The following is a 26,628-nucleotide window of genomic DNA, read 5'->3' on the forward strand; positions in this document are numbered from 1 at the left end:
ACATGCAGGCGCGTCCTGGGCTATGCGATAAAATTTGTTATACGGTGAAACGTGGTCCCCCGATAAAGATAAACAATTGCACGTGTGAATATATCGAATACGCCTTCGTTGCCATAACGTGGCTGTTATTGAGCCATCGTCATAAATTTACTCACATGCATTCGTTTTCAACCACGGTCATCATCCATCTTCACTGCCATGTCTTCCTACTGTCCTCATAAAGCAGTGGTGGTGGTTCTATCGGTGTCATTACGCCAGTCAACGTTCGTCATGGTCGTGGTCACGCCATTTTCATCCTCACGCTTTCGTTACAGCGTTATCATCTTGTCATCATCGTCATACACTTGACGTCATCCAATTGCGATCGAATTTTGTCACGTCCTCGCCATTATTGCGTGCTCATACCGTCGTCCACACGCATCTCTATTCATATAGTTGTCATGGCGCCGCTGTGATTGTTCCATCATCGTTATCGCACGTTCATCATGCTGTCGTCATACACTAATCGTCATCTGATGCCCTCATGCATTTTTTGCCACGCCATTGTCGTTATATTATCGTAGTTATTACAGAATGATAATCGCATTACTGTCATGCCACTGTTATCATACCGCTTGTATGGTTCTATGGACGTGACTTCTTCTTCGCCATTCCACCGTTGCCAATGCGTCGTGATCATGCAGTTTTTGTTTTGCAGTCATTGTCCTGCCATCATGTTCACCGACTACCTAAGAAAGCGAGAGCTATATTAGAGTGACCCCATACCGTGGGCTGTGTACGTCGCATACAGTCGATGCAAAGGAAATCTCGCAATGGCATTTTTAAGTGCCCACCTAGCAGACATGTCCATTTCTTCTGCTGTCAAAGTGCTCGTTGGCTGGGCTGAGGAACACCGCAGAAGGGGACAAGCACTCCTAGTCAGTCTACACTTCAGCAGCATACTGAATGAGGATGTCCACAAGGTGAACGCTTAGAAAGTGCCCATCTTGTTATTTCCCGAAATTTTGCTTCCAATCAAACTATACTTTTGAGCGCAAGCCGGCGTTGAACCGCCACCTTTTCCATCTGGTCAATGAAGCCCAGGGATAACATTTCGTGAGCACTTGCTACATATATAAATCCACAGCCTGGCTTTCTTTTGCATTGTGGCTGCTTTGAATTTGGTAACTGCTTCGTGAATATAAGGAACTCCAACAGAACTCTGTTGATGGCGCAATTTTCTGTACATATCTTATCGCTACAGGCAACAATTTCGTCGCTGCATCCCACACAGGAAATTAATTATAGAGAAGAGCAGGCGTCCGCACTATTGCTGGAATATGGTCTTATATATGCTCGACTTCAGGCATTCAAAAGAGAATTGATATTTTTTTGTAGCAAACACTTCTTATCTTGTTTTGTTCAGGTTTATGTTTTGCAGAATGTTTCTGGCCTAATATGGCTTTAGGTTATCTGATATTATCATTTCACTCAAGAAATATTGATTCACTTTCTTTTTGCGTGCCTAACGTGAGACTCGAAAGGGATAAAATTCATTTTAGGCTTTGGGACTCTTGTTACCATTAAAATCTTTACCTCTAGCTCACCGTTACAAATGAAAATTATAACTGCGTTTCAATACCTGAATAAATAAGCATAGCGCCGAATTTGTGCTTTTCTGTACCTTCATTAATATTATGCTGCTTGAGACGGTGAAAAGCTGATAACTGGGCGACATCGCTAGCTTTACAATGGGCAAATTAAACGGTGCAATAGTTAGAATTCAGATGGATATACAATATTGCCTTTAACAGGAATCCACATTATGTCGACGCAAATTGAAGTTTTATATCAGCATGTCTTTGTGGTAACTGATGCATGCCTGACATAGAAAACAGCTTTTTGACCATTATTTCAGAAAAAGAACGCTGAAACTTTCCAGCTGCTCAAAGTCTGACTATGACCTTCACATCTTTTTCAGATTTGTTCATTGCCAAGGAGACAATGCTTTATATGAGTGAAACGTATCGGTGCGCAGTGATTTTGGTTGCGCCATCACTACACGGTGCTTAATAGTTATGCATTGATTCTTTCCGAATTCCTATTTCACTTGCAAATGCTTTCAGAGAGACTTTTCTCACTAAAAGTCTTATGTGTCAGGAGCATCTATTTGCTGAAAGTTTACTTCCTTTCTATTTAGCGATGTATGTAGGAATTTATGGCACATAATTATATTATAATTATAATTATGGCGCATAATTATAGCCAACAAACACTGACGCCAAGGACAACACAGGGGAAATTACTTGTGCCTAATAAATGAAATAAGGGAACGATAAATTAATGGAAATTAAAGTGGATGAAAAAACGTGACGCAGGTGCGAACCGAACCCACAACCTGCGTATTTCGCGAAGGTCGCGGGTTCCGCAGGTTCCCACCGGCGGCACGTTGTTTCTTCATCCTTTTTATTTTCCATTACCTTTTCGTTCCCTTATTTCATGTATTAAGCACAAGTAATTCCCTATGTTGTCCTTGGTGTCAGTGTTTGTTGGATTCTTATTGTATGAATAATAAAAATCGGGCCCCTCGTTTATGCCCCTTTCTTAATAATATTTGGGGTTTCACGTGCCAAAACCACTTTCTGATTATGAGGCACGCCGTAGTGGAGGACTCCGGAAATTTTGACCACCTGGGGTTCTTTAACGTGCACCTAAATCTAAGCACACGGGTGTTTTCGCATTTCGCCCCCATCGAAACGCGGCCGCCGTGGCCGGGATTCGATCGCGCGACCTCGTGCTCAGCAGCCCAAAACCATAGCCACTGAGCAACCATGGCGGGTAAGCCCCTTTCTTCTCGTTCATAACTGATAAGGCTTTTAAACCATGGGGAGTGAATCTGGCAAGGGGAAAAGTGCAAATGGGAAATGCAATTTGTAAATACAGTACTACCATTGCTATATGAGATTTAGGACAAAACAAATTCACAAATTTTACCTAAATGCAGCTGCATACTGACAAAGCCCCACACTTCACATCATATGCTGGCAAAATTGAAATTTGTGTATTTTCATCGAAAACTAGAATGAGGCATCGACTAAAACTTCGAATGCTTATGCCCAGATTCTGCTAAATTTTTGACTACCTCCTTGTTAAGCCTTGTTTCCATGACGTACAATTTGTGATTCCGTATATCCGTAACTTTTGTCCGTGTATACATTTTTACTGGGAAAGAAACGTTTCCCTCTTTATGATCATTTTTTGAAATGTTGGATTGTGGCAAACTAGCACTCGCAAGTTCGTTCCTTCCAGTAAACACACGGGCACTAGTTTCTGTCAGTATTCAGCTTCATTGAAACATTCGAGCCTGTAGAGCCGTTTCACGGCAATCTCCTCAGCAACACTATGTTTTATCGCGTGGTTACACGTCCACTGGTTGTATCAGCTACCTCTGTTGTCTCCGCGCTTCCACTGGATGCTTATGATGCCTGTACGTCTCCGCAAATTTTTCTTTCAATGGATATCATTGACGGTGACCAGGTGGATGGCACGAAACTTTTGCCACAACTTCAGAGGACATGTAAGCACTTTTTAACATCATTATTCCTTGTGCGTAAGGTTCAAGCCGCGTATGCAGTGCTTTTACTTGAACCAGAGTTAAAATCTATTCAAATTTCTCGAAATGTTCAGCTCCTGAATTAAATTAGAAGCAGTGTCTTTTGCTATTCGTTTCTATATTTGCCACTCACTTTTAAAGAGCAATTTGTCACATTTTGTATTTGTCCCACTATATTGCCACCTGGTGTTTTGAGCCAGCGAACATTCAGCGTTGCGTGCCCAGCAAAATGGCGAAGAAGACGACAAAGTCGAAGATCCCGCGCCAGCTGGAGAACCATCGCTCAGTGCTTGGCATTTTTCATCTCTGGCTGATACTACTGTCACTTATTCTTGTGTTAGAGCGTGACAAACTGGTGGAGGTGCGGGGTAATTTAATCTATGCACCACACCCCTCCGAGCAGTAGGAGCTCTAGCCCCGTACCGGTAGTTACGCCTGTACACCGCGCCAGCAGAAGGATCCGTGGACAAGCCCCTGAGTTTGGACTCCTCCCAGAGAAAATGGCAGCTCCGACCACGCCAACAGGTATGGAAGGCCCAACGCCGATTCATTGTACGTTGCTGAACCCGCGAACGCCAAATCCCTTCCACGGCGCCATACATGAGGATGTTGAAGACTGGCTGGTCCACTATGAACGTGTTGCCGCGTTCAACAAGTGGGATGACGCAGAGAAACTGAAAAACGTATATTTCAGCCTTAACGATGGTGCACGTGTTTGGTACGAGAACCGTGCAGATGCCCTAAATTCATGGGCAGAATTCAAACGCCAGATTCTTGAGACGTATGCGAGCCCTGATCGCCGGGAGCGAGCTGAGCGTGATATTCAGTCCTGTATACAAATGCCGAACGAAGGTGTCGCAATGTATGTCGAGGACATGACGCGCCTCTTTCGACGAGCCGACCCCAGCATGTCGGAAGAAAAGAAGGTGCGGTACCTGATGCGCGGAGTGAAAGAGCAGCTGTTCGGCGGTCTCGTGCGCAGTCCTCCTAAAACTGTGTCAGAATTCCTTTCCGAGGCCGTCACCATTGAACAGACGCTTCGGCAGCGGGCACCATCATACGAACGCCAAGTGAACGCTGCCTCACCTACGGACTTCTTCGGAGCTCTCGGGGCCCACGTCGATTTCTTTCGAGAGCTCATTCGTTCCGTCATCCGCGAAGAACTCCAGAAGCTGTCGGTACCCTCACAGCCGACGCTCAACTCCTTGTCCAGCGTTCTCCGTGACGAAGTCCAGCAAGCGCTAAGAGAACCACCCTTCAACACCGAAGCTCGACCACTAAGCACTGACAGCTCCCGCATGCCGTATGCGCAAGCTTTGAGGCAACCTGCCCCACCTCCCTCCCCGCTTCGCACCGCGTGCCCGGCCATGCTACAGCCCGTCCAAGCGGCCTCGTATTACCAGGACCACCGACAGGCCCCAAGGAAATCAGACGTGTGGCATGCACCTGATCGCCGTCCCCTTTGCTTTCACTGTGGCGAAGCTGGGCACGTCTACCGACAGTGTTCCTATCGAGAGCTCGGACTACGCGGATTTTCAGCAAACTCGCCGCGACCTAGGTTCGGCCAGCGTCCTCCTGAAATTGAACAATACGTTGCCCAACAGTGCGGATCCCCATCAACTCGACACCAGTCACGCTCCCCTTCGCCGCGGCGGTTTTCTCCGACTCGTCGTACGTATTCGAGTGTGGTGCGGGGTCGGTCGCCCAGCCCGCGCCGGGAAAACTAACCACAGCGACCTTCGGGGGCGAGGCCGCTCAGTCTGGACGTGCTCAAGGACCCCTACTGACGCGTACGCGGACCGACGATACATCGACGACGACGGTACCTGCTGATTACAGAAAAAGAATTTCCTTGGACATTCCTGTACTCCTCGACGGTCGCGAATTGACTGCTTTAGTGGACACTGGAGCGGATTATTCTATAATCAGCGAAAAACTGGCCACCCTTCTGAAGAAAGTGACAACGCTTTGGAATCAAGCGCCAGTTCGTACAGCTGGCGGGCACATCGTCACCCCACTCGGCATGTGCACGGCAAGAATACAGATTCGCGGCTCTACGTTTGTTGCCAGCTTAAGCATTCTCCCTCAGTGTTCTCGAGACCTAATCATCGGCATGGACTTTCTCCGGGAGCACGGAGCTATCATCGACATTCGCCAACGCCTCGTCACTTTCTCGACAAAGAGCGCGGCAGCGACGACCAACACCATCCACCCTCGAGCACCTCTTCGTGTCGTCGACGACGCTGTCCTGTTACCACCACGTGCAAGTGTCGTGGTTCAGGTGGCATGTGACAGACTCTTACATGGTGAAGCGGTCGCAGAAAGCAATCGCTCTCTGCTGCTTTCTCAAGGTGTTTGCGTAGCAAGAAGCCTTATTGATCTACATGATGGCCACTGTGAGGTTCTTGTCACGCACTTCAGCTACGAACACCGGCACCTTTTCCCCGGTACTGTCATCGCCTACGCCGACCCGATCGCTGACGTCACGGAGTGTTTTGTTTCCGAGGCAATCGACAATGCTGAACCATCTATACGCAACGTCGACATTAGTCCTACGCTTCCTGAAGAGAACAAACAACACCTCCGTGAGCTGTTGCTCCAGTTCCACTCTTGCTTTGCACGGTCGTCGAAGATACGTCAAACGTCGATTAAGAAACACCGTATCATCACCTATGACGACGTCTCCCCCATACGGCAACAGCCTTATCGTGTTTCCCCGACCGAACGAAATGCCATTCAAACGCAGGTGAAGGAAATGCTTCAAGACGGCATAATACAGCCTTCATGCAGTCCCTGGTCATCGCCAGTCGTTCTCGTTAAAAAGAAAGATGGCACGCTTCGGTTTTGTGTTGACTACCGGAAGCTAAACAACGTCACAAAGAAAGACGTGTACCCGTTGCCTCGTGTCGACGATTCTCTGGATAGACTGAGGCGCGCGAAGTATTTCTCCTCTATCGATCTGAAAAGTGGCTACTGGCAAATTGAAGTAGATGAGCGGGACCGTGAGAAAACTGCGTTTGTGACTCCGGACGGCCTTTACGAATTTAGAGTACTCCCTTTCGGCCTCTGTTCCGCGCCAGCCACATTCCAGCGAATGATGGATACAGTTCTCGCTGACCTCAAATGGAAAAGCTGCCTCGTCTATCTGGATGATGTCGTTATCTTTTCGGAGACTTTTGACGAGCACCTTCGACGCCTTCGGAATGTACTCGAAGCCATTCGATCGGCTGACCTTACACTCAAGCCAGAGAAATGCCATTTCGGTTACGAGGAACTGAAGTTCCTTGGTCACGTCGTGAGCGCGGCAGGCGCGGCCGTAGCTGCTTTTCCCACTCCAACCGACAAGAAAAGTGTCCGACGGTTTTTGGGCTTGTGTGCCTACTATCGGCGCTTCATTGAAAATTTTTCGAAGATTGCCGAGCCGCTATTTCGCCTTACACGTGACGACGTACCATTCCTCTGGACTGATGAACAACAGACTGCCTTTGCGGAGCTACAACGTCGATTGTCTTCTCCTCCCGTGCTCGGTCATTTTGATGAGGATGCTGACACAGAAGTACGCACTGACGCCAGCAATATCGGTCTCGGAGCTATCCTGGTGCAACGGCAAGACGGAACTGAACGAGCTATCGCCTACGCGAGCCGCACTCTGTCACGGGCAGAGTCAAATTATTCTACCACAGAGAAGGAGTGCCTTGCGGTTATTTGGGCTACTACAAAGTTTAGGCCGTATCTCTACGGGCGGCCATTTAAAGTGGTGACCGATCATCACGCTTTGTGCTGGTTGACCAACCTCCGAGACCCTTCTGGACGATTGGCACGTTGGAGTCTGCGACTCCAGGAGTTTGACATCACCATCGTATACAAGTCTGGTAGGAAACATGAAGATGCTGACACGCTATCACGAGCACCTGTTGCATCTCAGAATCCTGACGAGGAAGACGACAGCGCCTTCCTGGGAGCCCTCAGCAGACTGGACCTACTCGCTAAACAACGATCGGACGCTGAGTTAAGGCCCATCATTGATCACTTCGAAGGCGGCATCGCGCCCATTCCTCGCCCACTTTCGTGACGGTTGTCCTCATTTTGCCTTCGAGAGGGCATCCTATACAAAAGAAACACAGGTGCCGGCGACAAGCCACATCTTCTAGTAGTGCCTCAAGCCCTTCGCGACGGCATCCTATTAGCCTGCCACGACGAGCCGACATCTGGTTACTTGGGTTACTCAAGGACTCTGGACAGGGTACGGCAAATGTACTACTGGCCTGGCCTGACTGCTTGCGTCAAACGCTACGTGAAAGGATGCCGTGAATGCCAGCGCCGAAAGTCACCACCCTTCAAGCCTGCAGGCCTTCTACGACCCATCGACCCTCCGCGTACGCCGTTTGATCAAGTTGGAATGGACCTTCTTGGACCATTTCCCTTGTCTTCATCCGGCAATAAGTGGATCATTGTCGCAACTGATTGCTTGACGCGTTACGCTGAGACGAAGGCACTACCACGCGGGACAGCATCGGAAGTTGCCCAGTTCTTTATGCACCACATTGTGCTTCGGCATGGCGCACCATCATTCATCATCACTGACCGAGGGACGGCATTTACGGCGAAGCTTCTGGACGACATCTTGAAGTTGAGTTATACGACTCATCCAAAGACCACGGCATACCACCCTCAGACTAACGGCTTGACAGAAAGACTAAACAAAACACTGGCAGACATGCTCTCTATGTACGTCGATGTGCAGCGCAAAACGTGGGACGAAATCCTGCCGTACGTAACGTTTGCGTACAACACTGCCACACAGGAAACTACACGATTTACGCCGTTTCACCTCGTTTATGGTCGAGATGTTCAAACTATGCTAGACGCCATGATTCCGTATGAAGACATTGATCAGCTCGACCAGTTAGGTCCTGGCGTCGAGGAGTACGTTCAGCGTGCCGAGGAAGCACGTCAACTGGCCCCTGTCCACATAAGACAGCAGCAGTGTACAAATGCCATAAGATACAATCTTCACCATCGACAAGTTACGTATGAGCCTGGTGACCAAGTTTGGGTTTGGACCCCTATTAGACGGCGAGGCCTCAGCGAGAAACTCCTGAGCAAGTACTTCGGACCATACACAGTACTAAGGCGTGTAAGCGACGTGAACTATGAAGTGATTCCAGACGGAGACCTACCATCGCCCAAGCGCCGTTTACCACGCGCAGAGACTGTACATGTCGTCCGCCTCAAGCCGTATTTTGCACGGTGATGTTAAGTCTACTGGTGAAACAAACTCTTGTTTTTTGCTGTCGTTGCGTCGTCCTCCAAAGAACTGCGAAGTGATTTTTCTTTTCTTTTTTTGCTCCCGCCGACAGAACCCATTTTTTTTCCCTCGTGTGCATGCCCGTATGTGTGCTAGCGCGTTTCCCCCCCCCCCTTTTTTTTTATGTCCTACCTAATGCGCGTACTTTTCGTGTACGTCTTGTGTTTGAGCATCGAGTCGATGCTTCATAGGGAGGGGGAATAATGCCACCTGGTGTTTTGAGCCAGCGAACATTCAGCGTTGCGTGCCCAGCAAAACGGCGAAGAAGACGACAAAGTCGAAGATCCCGCGCCAGCTGGAGAACCATCGCTCAGTGCTTGGCATTTTTCATCTCTGGCTGATACTACTGTCACTTATTCTTGTGTTAGAGCGTGACAATATCGTAACGGTGTAGGAGATCTGCACCGGTGTTTAATTAACCGCAATGGCGAGGGCTCTGAGCCGTAGTATCGGGAAACAGTCGACCTCCTTTTATTCCGTTCTCTCGCTGCCGGCACATGCCATACTGTAACATAAATCACCGGGAACAATAGCGCCGTCCCGGTGCTGGTTAAGGTATATGGTGCGAGTCCAAGTGGTAGATCTTCAGCCTCGATATGTGCGCCTCGATATGGTAGGTCTTGAGTCTCGATATGGGACCACAGACACAGTAGAGGCAACTACGGGGATGGCCTCGCATGTCAAATCAGTCCCTTAGCGCACCATGTGATAGGGCCCAACGTAACGGAGCAGTAGCTTTTCGTAGAGGCCCACACGACGTGAAGACCTCCAGAGGCGGACCAGTGAGCCAGGATCAAAAATTGACATATCGGTGGCGGTCACCGTAAAGCGTTTTATGAGCAGTCTTAGCATTCACAAGGCGATCACGAGCAATGCGGCAGAAAGTTTCATCACGGGTAACGGCATCCAGGGCGTAGAAGCTAGTGGCAGATGAATCTGTGCGAAGCGAGGAATCAAATGGCATGGCTGCGCTGCGGCCGAACAAATTTAGAAAGGTGAATAACCCACAGTGTCTTTGCGCAAAGGGTTATAAGCGAAGCTGACAGAGGGACAAAGCACTGTCGCAATCCCCATGATCTTCCGACACATAAATAGCGAGCACGTCGGTAAGCGTGCCGTTGAGGCACTCAGCAAGTACATTTGTTTGCGGAGAGTAAGCTGTCGTGAACTGATGACGGGTGTAGCAGGATTGTAGAAGATCGCCAACGAATTTCGCGAGGAAGCAATGGCGGCGATCGGTTCGGAGCTGGCAAGGAACACCGTGTTGTAGAATCGATGGCGCAGCTCATGGGGAGAGATCTCGTGGTAGCGAAGCGATTCGCGTAACGCGTCGTCACCCCAACCCCATGGATCCCAAGTGTTGGCACAGGGAACGGTCCAAGTACGCTCAAGCCAACGTGGAAAAATGGCTCGCCGGGAATGTCGGACAGCTGGAGTAGGCTAGCCGGACGCGGGGAGGGTGTCTTGTGGCATTTACCGCTCTCGTAGGTCGCAACGTATCGTCGAAGGGAACGGTGAAAGGCAAACCAGAAGAAGCACCGAAAGACAAGGTCATAAGTGTGAGCGACGCCTGAGTGGCCAGCCGTGGTGGCGTCGTGAATCTGCAGAGAACATCCGAGTGCAGGTGTTCCTGAACGACAAGAAGCTCGGCGCCGTGGAATAAAGGTGCGCCTGTACGACAGACTGCCCTTTGAAATGAAGCGCTGGAGTGGGGGATCCTGGGGTCCTGGGGCTGGAGTAGGGGTTCTTGCGGTCGATCGATGATCGACCGTAAGAAGAGGCCACGACGCTGCTCGATGGCGATGTTGAGAAAGTCCGTAATGCTTAGAAGACAGGCATTATTGTCGTCGTCGGCGAGATCAGGTAAGAAGGCGGGATCTTGAAACAGGCAGTTGGCGGTCTGGTGCAGTCGCCCTGATTCACCCCTCAGAGAAAAGGAATATTCCTCTAACCATAATGTCCAACGGCCGATGCGTACCTCAAGCTTTTTCAGCAAAGAAAGCCAACGGAGGGCATGGTGATTTGTAACAACAGAGCAGTGTCCACCTTAAGGGTACGGGCTAAGCTTCGCGATAGCCCACTCGAGAGCATGACATGCCTGTTCTGTTATGACGTAATCCTGCCCAGAACGAGAAAGGACTCGGCTAACGTCGGCAATCACGCGGAACAAGCAATTCTGTCTTTGATGTAACCTTTGTAACCTTTGATGTAACCTGTCTTTGTAACCTCAGCTGGTGCAAAGCTGAAAAGACTAAACTGGAAATCATCATTAGAGGAGCCTATAAGCAGGCCTTAGGACTACCCAACCACACCAGCACGGAACTTCTACTACAATTAGGTATCCACAACACGCTAGACGAGTTAATCGAGGCACAACGTCGATCTCAACTAGAGCGGCTTACTCTCAGAGAAACGGGCCGCAGCATTCTAAACAAGCTTAATATCACCTACCACCATCAACATGGAGACAAACACCCAATACCACGCGACATTTAGCAATGCATACACGCCGACCCTATTCCGAAAAACATGCACCCAGACCACAACAAAGAGCGCAGGAAGGCATGAGCTACTTCCCTCATCAAAGCTTACGCTAACACCGCGGGCGTCACCTTCGTCGACGCAGCTGAGTACCAAGATGGACGACGCTTTGCGGCGGTTACCGCAGCAGGCGGCTTGCCCCGAAATGCTGCCAGCATCATTACCAAAAAGGCCGAGACGGCCGAGGAAGTGGCCATCGCCCTGGCAACTCTTGACCCAGCCTGTCACACCATACTGAGTGATTCTCGCGCAGAAGTCAACAACTACATCAAAGGTCGTATTTCTCATCAATCACTCCATATCTTACAAGTTCCCCATTAGTCTGAAAATCAAATCACCCTCGTCTGGATCCCAGCACACGCCGGTGTTGTCCACCCGCACCTCACCAACCTCAACGAGGTTACACACTCCGTAGCACGAGGACTAGTCAACCGTGCCGGAGACGGTGCAGGTGCACCCGCAGGACGCGACCGCCTTACAAGATACAACGACCTTGTAAAGTCATTTTACCTCGCAAGAAGAACCTTCCCCACCCCTCACCGCAAGTTAAACAGGGCACAGGCAACCAGTCTTCGCCTGTTACAGACGAATACATACCCCTCCCTCACACGCTATCACACTATATACCCCGACATCTACCCGAGCCAGACGTGCAAGTTCTGTAAAACTGAATCGGCAACACTCCCCCACATGCTATGGGAGTGAAAACATCAATACCAAGACCTTCATCCCGTGACCCTGGCATGCCGCCTGCCATGGCATGCCGCCCTGCGCAGCTCCCATCTCGACGACCAACTCTGGGCGACCCAGCAGGCCTACGAAGCGGCGAAGAGGCAAGACCTCGACGTCCCAGCGTGAGAGGCCTAGGCCCAGCCGACTGAACTGCTGGTGCTCATTAAAGTTCACTCTCTCTGTCTCTCAAACGCAGAATGTTGCAATTGTTAGCGCGGGAAACGCTGATAATTTCGGGTAGTTTTAATAAAGAAAGAAATTTCTTTCTTTAATAAAGAAAGAAAGAATAAAGAATAAGAAAATAATAGGAAAGAAAGAAAGAAGAAATTTTAAAGAAATAAATTTCAGGGTGCCAGTCACATTTAAATTAAACTGTTGCCTAACTGACCTGGGCGTATTGTTCAAAGTAGGCTCCCAGGGAACAAGTCCAGTGGGCATGCAGCACATACGTCACTTCGACACTCTCGATGAAGGCCGAGGTTTATTTGGCCATTGTAACTTGGGCCGGCGATCCGGGGTGCTGTCCGAGCCAGAGGCTGACGCGTGGCCATGCTTTTCGTCTCGTGGGACCACCATTTCTACGTCCAGTCCATCCAGGCTTAGTGAGAATCCAACGCTACTATCAACTCCGACGCTGAAGCTGTTTTCAGATGAAGATGACGCTGGTAGCGGTTGGGGTGCGAGATCAATGTCATCGCCGCCGACAACTTGGGTAGCCGGGAGCTCATTCATATGCAACGGGGCAGTGGCTTTTGTACAAGAGCCACAAGTCGGATGTGGCGTTGTAAGCGACGCAACTGAGGCGCATCAAGCCACCACAGACTTCGTTGGAGTAGCGAGCGCAGAATTTGCAGGGCCAGGTGTTTTAGCCATGTCCAAAACTTCCGTGCGATCAGGACTGACGGTAGTAGCCGAAGCGGAGGCGTGATCGGCCACAGTGCGCGTGTCCCTCGCTGTCTTTGAGACCAGCGAACATGGCGTGCTGCGATGGGCCAGGTCATCATTAGCACGGACCTCCCTTTCGGCCGACGAGGCTGGTGAACATGACGTGTTGTGATTGCGGGAGCTGCATATTTCTTCTTTGTCATCTGCCGACGCTGGTTGATGCGGTGCTAAAGCAATCTCTTTGGTGGCGTCGTCAGGCACAGTCGCTACCTCAGCACACGCCGCGGTAAGGGGGGGGGAGGCACTTGCAGTAGCGTCTCAGCAGGTACGCCGCACAGGGCACGCGCCTGTAGCGTGACCATCCCAACAACTGTGACTAGGACGGTCACATCCGTCGCTTTCATGACCATGGATACCACAACGGCTACAGATTGCTTCGGTGCGCTGTGCGCGGTAGTGGTCGCTGGAGCCACAGCGAGGACACACGGGTTGCAAGCCACTGTAGTCAAACGTCACACGATGGCCAGATACTCGCAGATAATTGGGGACAGGGGTTGTGGTGCTCATTTTCATTCGAACGAAGCGGGTGACTGTGAGCACACGACGTCGTCCGCTCATAACACTAGCGTTGACAGAGAGAACCTTGCCGTATGGTGATAGTGCCCGGACGAGGACTTCATTCAGAACAATGGACAGCAAGAAGTGGCAGGTTACGTGGTGACCTGTGGGCCAACGGGAACGACAGGACAACGCTCGCGACCGATGACAAGGCAGCCAGCATCAATGATTAGAGCCGTGAAAACCATGCTCTTGACAGTGACTTGGAACTTGAAGCCTCCCATATGCTGACTGCAATAGACCTCAGAGAGGCCAACTATTGAGGCCATTACATCGACGACAGTATCAGGACCATTCCCCGTAGGGACAGCAATATCGAAGGCCGGGACCATCGAAGGAACTCGCGGCACCGTAGGTGTCAATGCGTTGGAGGCGGACGCCCCTGTCGTGAAACACGCAGCGACGTCAGCAGAAACACTCCGTCTTGTGCACGACTACACTTGATCTTAGCTACAAGGCCGAGAAGCATCAAATCTGCTTTCGCGGTCTTGTACTGGATGTTTAAGGAAACAATCATTCCGAACTACAACCACGCAGGGCATCCGCGTGGCGCAGATGCGTTACTGAAGAAATTGAATTCTTCAAATTATGATGCGTCAGAAAAATCCTAAAGTACAGCCTAAACACAGCCAACAGCATTGACAGCGTAGGATGGTAATTCGAATATGCCCCAAAATGTAATTCTCTTACGCGCGAAACTCAAACATAAACCTCTATTCCAGCGTTTCTACCATTCATAGAGGGGCACGCTGCCCTCGGCTCCTTGCAACAACACCTTCCAGAAGGTGCTTGACTCCGCGCGTCCGCACCCCACCCATGAGCTCGCGATTTTACCAGTAAGCTCGCCTTCGTGAATAGCATTGGCTGCCGGCGTTTCCCGGTAAACATTACGGTTACATCAGCTCATCAAAGACATCATCAAAGACAGAATTATATATATATATATATATATATATATATATATATATATATATATATATATATATATATATATTTGACCGAGAGAAGAAGAACTTTATTTTTACCACATAAGTACACTGATATATACAAAGTGGTAGGGATGGCAGGATAAAAGCTGCATAACGGCAGCTTGATTAGTAGCACCTCCCCATGAACAACAGGCAGCAACATGGCAAGATATTCGTAGTACATTCTTGTGGCAAGGTCAATATATACATATTCACAGATGCATATATATACACACATTTATACATATATATATACATACACACATGCATATACGCATACATGTGTGTACGAAAACCAGAAATGACAACTTAGAAATAGCAAAGAAATGCTTTTCAGCCGACAAACCAAAAAGTTAATTATTTACAGAAATTTTTGCAGTAACGTGGTCTTGGATATATGGCGTAGGTTTACATCATTTAGACTGTGTAGAGAGAAGTGTAGAGAGAAGACAGTAGGAGAGTGCTTGAAGGCCATAGTTAGTCCGAGGGCGCGGGACTTCCCAGCGTTCCGTATATCGATTTAGGCGAAAAGAAGGATTCTGCTGCAAGTTCGCGATGCTTATGATATGATTAGTACCTTTAATCATGTCACGTTTAAAAGAACACATACGTTGATACTCATAAAGGTGGCCTACACGTAAAATCTTGAGCTTCCGGAATATGTCACGCGTATGTCCATTGTAAGGTAAGTCTGAAATAGCACGTAAGGCATTCTTTTGAACTGAAACTAAATTACCTAATGATTTCTTAGTACTATTTGACCAGACCAGGTTACAATGGCGCAGGTGAGAAGCAAATAGTGCGTTATAAACCATAAGTTTCTGTGGTATTGGTAGTAGCCTCTGGCATCTGCGCAACATACCTAACGCTTTACTAAGTTTACTTCGTATGTAATCGGTGTGGTGGTCCCATAGCATCAATTCATGCAAGATAACACCCAATGTTTTTGCTGTAGGGGAAAGTTCTATTTTTGTGTCATTGAGTGTGAGGCATTGGATGAGATTACAAGGCGTCGACTTCGCTCTAAAGAGGACCGTTTTTGTCTTGAAGCAGTTAACTGGAGATAATTTTTTACAGACCAGTTATATATCTTGTGAAGTATTTCATTTGCAATATTGATGAGCTGATCCTCCTTAGTTCCTGAGAAGAATAAGCTAGTATCATCTGCGTAAATAATATAGGTAATAGAAGCATCAATATTAAAAATGTCATTTATGTAAATGATAAATAGAAGTGGTCCCAATATGCTACCTCGAGGCACGCCTTGCTTAATAAGTTTAAACGAAGATAATTTTCTATTTATTGATGCGCATTGCTTTCTATTGGTTATGTATCTTCTAATTAAATCTAAAACTATTCCGCGTGTACCATAGCAATTCAATTCTTCTAATAGTGTTCCATGGTTAATTCTGTCAAAAGCTTTTGAGAAATCTAGGAATACTCCCAATGTTAGTTTCCTCGCCTCTATATTTTTCAAACTTAGTTCCTTTTGTTTAAGAAGAGCAGTTTCAGTTGAGCAGCCTGACCTGAAGCCATATTGACATGGTGTTAAAACAGAATACTTGTTAAAAAAGGCAGTCATCCTAAGAAGAATAATTTTTCTAAACCTTTTGAAAACAGTGGAAGAATTGAGATTGGTCTATAGTTACTCAAGTTTTCCCTTTCTCCACCTTTGTAAACCACAGCTACCCTTGCGATTTTCATCTGTTGAGGAAAAATGTCAGAGGTTAGGGAGATCTTGTAAATGCGAGTGAGGCAAGGGGTGAGCAGATCAAGAACAAAAGGAATTGGTTGTATTTTTAATCGTGCACATCCTGACTTTTAGATCGCCTAAAATTTTTGAACACATTTAAAACCTCAGTGTCATCAGTCTCATCAATATACAAAGAATTTGTAAGGGGACTGGGCAAATACATCAAGGCATCTTGATCATAAGTGCTTTCAACTAGAGAAGCAAAGTAATCATTAAATTTATTGGCGAGTGCTTCATCTTTAAAAACCTCATTACCAACCTTGAGCTCTTTAATAGTACTGGTGGGTCGCCTTGATGATATGACAGAATTCAGCTTATTCCAAGTCTGTTTTGCATCAACGATACCATCGAATATGGAGTAGTAATAGTCGCATTTAGCTTGTTTTTGCAGCTTAGTCAGGTTATTTCGATATTTCTTAAACCGCTTCAAATCATCTGGGTCACGGCTATTCAAAAACGCATGGTACAGCCTATTCTTTTCATTTATCATTTTGATTAGCTTAGAGGAGATCCATGGCTTGCGAGCGCATTTAGGTTTTTTTACGTGCCTGTAAGGAAAGTGTTTTTGGTATACTGTGCACACGATCTTAATGAAGCGGTCATAGGCGCTATCAGGTGATGAAGAGAAGAGTATGTCATCCCAGCTCAACGAGCCTATTTCGTCATGAAAGCAAGAAAGAGATTGTGAATTGATGTCTTGGAAATAAATGTCTGATTTCACCGGGTGCCTCTGTTTAATTTCAACCGTAGTAATTAGGCAAATTGGCAAATGATCACTGATAGCGATACTTATCGGACCATGGTGTAGTAGGTTAGCAGAATTTGTTATAAATAGATCTATCAAGGCGGCTGTAGCAGCTGTAATGCGAGTTCGGGTAGTTATAACATTTGAAAGGCCATGCCAAAGAAGTAGATTTGACAGGTCAGTTTGTTTGCTAGTCTTTGTGAGCATGTCAATGTTGAGGTCACCTCCGAGTACTAATGTATAATTATATGCATGAACAAACCAAAAGAATTCATCTAAATATTGAAGAAACTTGTTGATGTTGACGTGAGGAGGTCTATACACAACAGTAAATACAGAGTTTTTGAATTTTAAACACAGAATTTCAATGTCTTCACAGCATAGAGACCATTCATCAATATACTGATAGTCAATACTTGTTTCCACATGAATATATATATATATATATATATATATATATATATATATATATATATATATATATATATATATATATATATATATATATATATATATATATATATATATATATACCGTCATCAGCCTGGTTACGACCACTGCAGGGTAAAGGCTTCTCCCATACTTCTCCAACAACCCCGGTCATGTACTAATTGTGGCCATGCCGTGCCTGCAAACTTCTTAATCTCATCCGCCCACCTAACTTTCGGCCGCCCTCTGCTACGCTTCCCTTCCCTTGGAATCCATTCCGTAACCCTTAATGACAATCGGTTATCTTCCCTCCTCAGTACATGTCCTGCCCATGCCCATTGCTTTTTCTTGATTTCAACTAAGATGTCATTAACTCGCGTTTGTTCCCTCACCCAATCTGTTCTTTTCTTATCCCTTAACGTTACACCTATCATTCTTCTTTCCATAGCTCGTTGCGTCGTCCTCAATTTGAGTAGAACCCGTTTCGTAAGCCTGCAGGTTAGGGATATATATATATATATATATATATATATATATATATATATATATATATATATATATATATATATATATATATATATATATATATTGACAGAGGGAGAGAGAGAGACAGAGCGACATTTGAAGACGAAAACTGAAACGCTGCGAAGTAAATCATAAGTTAACCTGGTTAGCTAACCTGCACTGACGAATTGGAAAAGAAGCTGGAAAGAATAAGAAAGTACGAAAATGTCCGTTTTCGACATCACCGGCGTAGTAATAGTTCTGTGCACGGTCGCTCAGTGACGTAGCCTTCAAAAATCGAAGCAGCGCTTCTGTTGTCTTCTGTAGCTGCGATATGCGAGGCCGTAAACCCACGATCTGGAATGGTTTTCTGACCAGCTAATTTAGAGCTGGGCAGAGGTCATGTCTACTATCTTCAAAGAATTAACAGCAGCACCCTGCGGTACTCGGTGGCAGTCTGTGGTATCGGCAACACCTATCAAACATGCATCCACATTTGTGAGTGGAATGCCCAGCGCCTCACTGTTTCCTCATTTCGTGGAAGCCCGGGTGACAGCCACAGTTGCATAGATGGGCACATTGCTGCACGCTTAGAGGCCCAAATTGCGCGGACGGTTTCTGAGCGGACGCCTTCTGGGCTGCATCAGCCCAGAAGCCGGATGCGCTACCCATTCGACCACGGCCTAGCCAGTATACTCAGCTAGGCGGAAATATTGTTAAAGACCAACATACACAGCCAGAAACAAACATGGGTAGATACTTGGCCCCAGGTACGTGTGTGAAAAATTCTGAGAATGCTGACGCTATAAGCAATTGTAGGCTTGTCGAAACTACTACATAACTTATTTAGGATTCCTATAAACGTATGGGCATAGCCACAACACGTCACGGTGGAGTGTCTAGTGCAGATGTGCTCTTCGGTCGCACTTCCTCCTCGACAAGTTGTGTCATCAGGTGGCACTGTAGTGACCGCCGCGCATACCCAGAGGGACCCACATATTCCCTCAAGTACGCGTCAAAGAGATTCATTGACGAGCTGCTCATACGCAGAGTAGCATACGCTTTGTCCCAGCGGTATATGTTAAGTGGCACAGATGCAGGCGGGTGCGAAAGAGGTTAAAATGAACCCAAACCTAAACAGTGGGGCATATCCCGTGCCACATACTCTTGTAAACAACACACATTTTCTGCTGCACAATCTTCTGGATCCACCCGCATTTATCGAATGCCCTGTATTAGAGATTCGCTCATGTTTAACGTGAAATAGTTTGTCGGCTAACTAACCGGAACGACAAAGATGATAATCCCAATAAAATGCATACGGGATATATCATAAATGGCAGTATTTGTTTGCTCGGCTGCCTGAAGCAAAGGTTAAGCAGCTATAGGATAAGAAACAACCACGCTTGGCTTACAAAGTGCCTAGCTGAGTGCCGAGAAAACATGAAGTTAAGCCTCCGGCGTTTCCAACGGCCGAGACACACTATTTTTGAGACATCTGCAATACTTCTCCATAAGAAGATCACAACCGATCGTGCTTTTCTCTGAAAAGAGAAAATTATGTAATTAAACGCGGTGACAATTGAATTTGTTGCTGTCACTCTTACATCACCCCTTAGTAATCTATTTTGGGTGTAATTTGCAGCTTTTTTACAACAAATATTATTCAGATCGGTACTTATGTTCCACAACTTCGCTATCTATATTCCAGGACACAAAAAACGTTCAACATAACAACTGTCGACCAATCCATTTGTGAGGAACTTAAATAACGTTTGTGTAAATTTGCAAACACCAAGTGAAAGAATTGTAGTGTTCTTGGTATTAATTGTTAAATTCCTGAAATTATTTAAATGAAAGCTCCAAAAAGCAGGCCTTTGCTTGCAAGCTACTGCCAATAAAAATTTTGTCATGAATTTCCAATGACTGCCAAACAACATGAAGTACTACCACTAGGAATTAGTGGCTCACAACAGCTGCTGTCATAATATTCGACTTAACAGCTTGCCCTGTTTTTTCTGTAGACATATATCCACTAGTGCTGAATAGGTGCTCCAAAGACGTGTGTGCATTACGGTGGTGGTTAGGAAGAACTATTGAAGCATAGAATAATCACATTCAACGCGCACATGCTTCACAGCACTTTTGCAATGAAAATATGAAAACATTGAGTAAGAAGCTGGGTATACATTTTCTCACGCATGCGCTGCATCTCAGACAAAATTAATAAGCGCTGTCGCTCAGTATATACTTAGTACATGCCATGTAGCAAATAATTTGGCTGGAATGAACATCGCAAGGGACAAAATTCACACTGCGAAATGGCAAGTTCTAACATGCGAGTGATTTCGCCGCTCATGGGGTCTGGTTGCTTGTTGGCATTCACTCTCCTTAATTCGTTCAAGCATGGCCAATAATTAGTGGTACATAAAGGTCATGACGGCGGAAAAATACCATTTTATATACGTGCTAGTTACGTCCAATTATGACACATGGAATAACATTGCAGTAAAAGCACGGGGAAGGCGGGGGAGGCAAATTCATGACGATGAGCAAAACTAGAAAAAAGTAAAAGCGAGAGCCAACGTTTCGACAAGTCTACTTCCCTTTTCAAGGTGAGTTTACTTGTCGAAACGTTGGCTCCCGCCTTAAGTTGCTCTCGTTTTTCTCATGCAATAGCTATGTAATTAAACAAAAATTAAATTATGGAGTTTTACGTGCCGAAACCACTTTCTGATTATGAGGCACGCCGTAGTGGAGGACTCCGGAAATTTTGACCACCTGGGGCTCTTTAACGTGCACCTAAATCTAAGTGCACGGGCGTTTTCGCATTTCGCCCCCATCGAAATGCGGCCTCCGTGGCCGGGATTCGATCTCGCGACCTCATGCTCAGCAGCCTAACACCATAGCCACTGAGCAACCACGGTGAGTTAGCTATGTAATTTGCGCGTTACTGGTTATTTATTCGTTAGTTATATTAAGTTTGTATGTACTTGCTACCCTGTTATGAAAGCAATTTTTGTTGAAAATGACAGAGGTACACGTGAAGAGTGGTGATTGAAGTGATCAAGAGGTGGTAGAGTAAAGATTGCCTTTGGAGACAACGTTTCGACATGAGGAGATATCATCTTGAGGGCATCTTCTTTCCTTTACAGGTATAAACGCGGTCACGAAATGTGGGTGTTGGTCGTCGCAGTTAGAAAGAGAAGTTCCCGTGTAAAATATGTGTCCATAGATGTTCTTGGTTAGGCCAATTTAATTTAACCTCCAAGCTCAACAAGTAGTACTAAAGAATAAAGCAGCAGAGTTTATGTGGGTTATCTTAAATGACGCGTTTATTTGTAAATGACATCAGTTGTGCTCCGAACAAACGATCAACCCATTCTAGACTGTTTAACACTATAGTACCAGTATTACAGCAGTAAAGCTTCATTTATTGGCCTTAAATAATGAAACCTTGCTCTCCGCCGAACCACAGGCCTGGAAACATGATTAGGATGTGCCATAGACAGGGATACAATTTCGTTCCGATACCACTACTTTCAGAACAGTTGGACTTTATACATAAGCTGTACGGATATTTCTATTTTCAGTTGATTTGTAGATGTGCTGTGAGCCTACTCGAAAAATATTGCAATTTGATGTTTATGTATTTTGCCTGATGTGATGCTTCCTAATATTTATTTTCTTTCTTCATAGGTCATCTACCCTTTTATGATCTCCGTGTTTGGGACGCATTCGTTCGAACCAGCCCTCATGAAAAATGCATTACGCGTTTCAGAAAGCTAACGGACAGAGGGCACGTTATTTATGTACCGAAGTGCCAGCACATTCGCAAGAATAAATAAAATGTTAGAAATTAAGGAAGTTTTATGTATTACACAAGAGCCCGAACGCGTGTCTGAATATGGTCATCATGCGAACGGTGCTGATGTAGCTTCGTGAAGTCTTTCAAAGAAATAGAGCAAATCCATGGTGGAATTGTATCAAGTGACGCAAATGGCATTCCACCTTATGAATGCAAATTACCTCGGCAAGACTTTGCCATTATGCACATTATCATTAAACAGTTATACATTAGCTCTAAAGAAGCCAACGCGGCTGTGTAGGCGACACTGTGCAATTGAAAACACTTGTCTGACTTCTTCACTCTCTATGAGAACATCCCCAATGCATTCTAAGAAGTTGTACTCAAATATTTTTTTTTCTCTATCTCAAATGTTGCAATCACATTCAGCTCTAATATACCAAAATATTTGGCAACAAATTCTCTTGACGTGGTCTATTTCCGCTTTGGTGCTTATTTACTCCAAAACACTAAAATCTCCTGCGGCGCTTTCCACATTGGCTTTTTGTCCCACTCATTTCCACAGTAAGATCGGCTATTCGTGACAAACATTTCCACAGAAGAAGCACACTATGTCACATTCTGCTTGCTAGTTGCGATCTAGGCATCATGTAATCATAAACTAAGTGAAATACCATGAGGCAGTACGGGGCAAAACAGAAACGTGCTCGTGGACTTAGGCTTAGGTGATGTTTTACACCTTAGTTTAACCAAATTAGCCATGAATCACCATCAGATTGTGGTTTTGATGCATATATTCGACAATTTCAGTTTAATTTAAAATCTATGAGGCACCTATGCGGTCTTGGTCAAGTGTCGACATTGAATATTGTCTTTGTGAAGTAAAGACTGCTTTCAATTCAACAATTTTGCGAAAAAATAATTGTATCGCGTCTATCCGGTGACACTGGTAGCGTTTTATGTAAGGCAGCAATGGGAGGTGTGCGAAAAGAGCCGATACATAGGCGCGCAGGCTCTTTCCTATTGTGTTATTGGTCTAATATTGTTTCCAACAGGGGAGCAGCTTGAGAATATTCGCCTTATAGCAAACGCATCTGCAACTTGGTGACCTCTGTAACGACAATATTTGATCGATCGTGGAAGCGTCAAGCGTTGACAAAAAGAAAAGCAACAAAAACAAAGGCAATGAGGCACAGAAACATATTCCAAGCACCGACTTTCCACTGCTTTCCTGGCATATGAACGCGCGTTTTTATAAGGAGCATGTGTCATGACACAAACAGATCCCACTCAGAACATTGTGACCGGCGATACAGGTGTATGCAGATGCCAGTTTTTGCGTGTATATATGAAGAGAGAAGAAACGTGTTCGCCAGAATTATTATTGCGAAGCACGATGTTCTAGCGTACGAAACAACAAATAAACTGCGCTTTCTCCCTTTCCTTTTTCTGCAGAAGAATTTTTGCTTCTTAAACCAGCAGATTGATGTGGTGAGGAGGGTTTCATGTTGTTAACCTAAGAAGGCGAGCGCATGTTCTTGAACGTTGTGTATTTTGCGCCATGCCACCCAGGAAATCTCTGTAGGTGTCGTTACGCACAGCCGTATTCTAGACTTGACTGATTTTCCTTGGTTCGAAGTTGTCTGATGAGCCAAGGCGGTTTGTTGGCGTCAGAAGTATTCGTAGCACCATACGATGACAGCCTTTCGTACTGGACGGGTATTCTGCTTGCGGAGGCCAATTCGGTGTTTCGGTAGCAGGGAAAGGAGGCACTCGCGAGCAGGAAGATGCATGGGCTGGGCAGCTGAAGGAGCAGTCGAGTCTTAGAGTTTAGGCCGCAAGGAAGGCACGTGCCTTGGGGCTACTCCAGCCCTGTTTCCACCTGCCTCTGATTCGCGCGTTCTGGAGAAGAGACAGAAGCAAGCAGCACTAAAACACTGTTAGCCATGTGAGACGCGACTTGCCTTCTGATTCTTGGCATATCCCTCTTAGTGGATACGAGCTATAAGAGAGGATCATACCCATCGTTCATCACCCTCCTTCTTATCATCATTAGGAGGCGTGAGCGCAGATCGGGGACCACCGAGACTCTTGTTCTCTGGATGCGGTGGTTGCTTTTTGCCTGCCGCTTCTCTTGAATAAATGCATTAATCAAAGTGGCGATAGTGTTGGATCACCTTCAAACGTGGAATTCCGAAATTGGATGTTGCCCAGTGCCCGGACAATGCCTGACGAAGCCGTTTAGCGAGGTACGGCCCCATCTCCATCGGTCGTCGCGTCCACAGTACAGAGACACTGTAATATCCCTTTCCAGTGTGAAAAAGAGGACCAGGGCGAAGAAGATTGGCCGTTCTCATTGAAAAAAATGGAGCGTGCACAAGTGGTACGACACCACAAGACTGCACAATGTCCTGGTTTACATTACAGAGGTCGCGAACATGCGCTTTGTAACCACGACTTTTACTTCGACACTTCAACAGGTTTCAATACGATCTTCGCAGAAGTGCTCGGCCAGTCCCACGGTGCGCAAGCTTAGGCCAGAACAGCACCTATGTGGAGATGTGTAGCAGCAGCATCCGTATTTTACTACTATATACAAGGCGTCGTTGAGTTGCGCAAGTGCATTCATTCTTCAATGAGCAAATAATACAAGATCAAGCACGTCACTATAGGCATAGACGACGATGACTTTCATATTTTGCTCGCTGTGGGCCGACTCATCTTGTCTGAGCTCGTGAACTTGTGTCAGAGCATCGACGAGATATGCAAGTAACGAATATATACTCTCGTTGGCGAAACGACAACGGGCAATTCACTGGTAACTTTTGCTATCAGCGGTGACCGCAGTGCATTGGTGCTGCAGGTAAAGTAACTTGTACTCTGTTCGTATTACTAACAATCCAGTTTCGTAAGACAGGAATAAAAAACTGTCTCCGCAGCAACCGTACTACTAATACCCAGTTAATCCCTAAAAATTATTTTTCTCCGTTATTTTCACTAACATAGACAGTTTTATTCCAAAGCACTAAGAAGTGTCGAACCTGGCTTTCTCATCCGGCAGCAATTTACTGGCTGAAAAGTAACATGTTTTACGCCTAACATTACCTATGAGGTTTTAGCAGAATTGCCATACTCTCAATATTTCGAAATGATACCGGTATTGATGGAGCAGTAGGTGTTCTAATCTGGGCAGATCTGCTATTATTACTTCCCGCAGTAGACATCAGATTCAAGCTTCAAATTTTTGACTTGCTCAAAGTACTGCTATTTATATCTTACACGCCTTTTCACAGTAACCGCGACTTTTCTTTTAGGCATAATCACATCTCAAGAAAAATATGCACCACACTCGCTTATGCTCGCCCTCCTTGTCGGAAAAAACGTCAATGCGAGTAGCACTTTTTTTATTGTTTTAGCAGTTTTGAGCCTACCTATCTATTCGTCCTTCTATCTATCTGTCTAACTATCTAGCCTCTAACGTCGACCCACTGGCCCAAGTTCTCTACCTGCTTAGGCAAGTAGGCATGTTCATCTGGCCGATGCCGTCGGGGTGCTTGAAATGCCATCGTGTTCATACTCTCCTCATACCGCCGTCGTCGTGCTATCATCGTCATACGGCAGTCATCCAGTTGTTGTCATACCATCATCGTGATGTCGATGTGGTCGTTGAATCGTCGTCATGAACCTTGCTCTGAGTAGAAGGTCACGCCTTCTACTCAGACCGAGTGGTCCAAGCCTGAGCCACTAAGTACGTGTTTGGGATCGTGATACCGTCGTGGTCGTTGCAGCTTTGCCATTCCAGCTTTGTCGTGCGACTCTTTTGACGCCGTCTTCATGACGGAATCCTCGCCACACAGTCGTCGTCATGCCGTCATCGTCACGCTCTCGTTTTATTATTGTCGTCACTTCAGGAACAGCCTTGTTTTTGTCATGTCATTGTCGTCATACTTACGTCGTCATTTCATCGACATCAGTCTTTCTTTGTCATTCTATTGTACTCGTGGTATCGTCATTCAGTTCTGATTCTGCCGCTCTTGTCAGGGCAAGTCATTGTCGTCACTCCAACTTCGTCATACATGCCATCGTAGTCACGTCATCACATCATAAAATCTTCTTCATACAGTCATCGTCACTCCGTTTACACGTGCTTGTCGTCAACGGTCGTGCACTCGTCATCATCCCGTTGTGTCGATGCCGTTGTAATGCCATCGTCGTCACTGCGTCATCGTTTTACAATCGTCGTCATGCATTTGTTGTTACAGCGTCGTCGTGATGCCAACACGGTCGCTCTATTGCAGTCAGTCGATGTCATTACATTTTTGCCATTCTATCATAATCGCACTCTCCATTCAGTCACTAATATGCCGCCATTGTCTAGCCGTTCTCGTCATTGAGTCGCCGTCTCACTGTGAAGCTATCTGCACCCATTGAAATACCGTCGGCTTCATGACGTCTTTGTTGTGCCATTGTATTCATTCCAGCTTCTTTATCCGGTTTTGCCATACCATCGTCTGACCGCCATCATCCTGATCCAGTCATCATCTGATAGCCCTCGTGTTGTAGTCGGCACGTTGTCGTCGTTAGACCACGCTCATAATTTAAATACCGGTATCTCTATGCAGTCATGTCATCATAGTTATAAGCCTTTGTCGCTCCATTAATAATTCCGTCTTCGCCACTCCATCGTCTCCGCGTCGGCGTTAGACAGTCATTGTCATGCCTACATACTCATGGGTGACTTTGAC

The 26,628-nt window shown here is 46.3% G+C and overlaps 1 protein-coding gene across 4 annotated transcripts in view; it reads left to right on the forward strand.

Moving 5' to 3' along the window:
- LOC135898983 (uncharacterized) overlaps window positions 1-21,902 on the forward strand; it is a 115,307-nt gene extending 93,405 nt beyond the window's left edge. Inside the window, exons 7-8 of one of the 4 annotated variants that reach the window (XM_065428239.2) lie at window positions 1,961-2,044; window positions 21,775-21,902. In XM_065428239.2, coding sequence (XP_065284311.2) covers window positions 1,961-2,000 — 40 coding nt within the window. In that variant the 3' untranslated portion in view covers window positions 2,001-2,044; window positions 21,775-21,902. Of the gene's footprint in view, window positions 1-1,960; window positions 2,308-21,774 lie in introns of those variants that run through there. The other 3 variants (XM_065428240.2, XM_065428237.2, XM_065428238.2) reach the window with 3 other exon arrangements.
- Window positions 21,903-26,628: the final 4,726 nt, after the last annotated feature.

The sequence above is a fragment of the Dermacentor albipictus genome, chromosome 7 (assembly GCF_038994185.2).
Source record: "Dermacentor albipictus isolate Rhodes 1998 colony chromosome 7, USDA_Dalb.pri_finalv2, whole genome shotgun sequence".
Lineage (NCBI taxonomy): Eukaryota > Metazoa > Arthropoda > Arachnida > Ixodida > Ixodidae > Dermacentor > Dermacentor albipictus.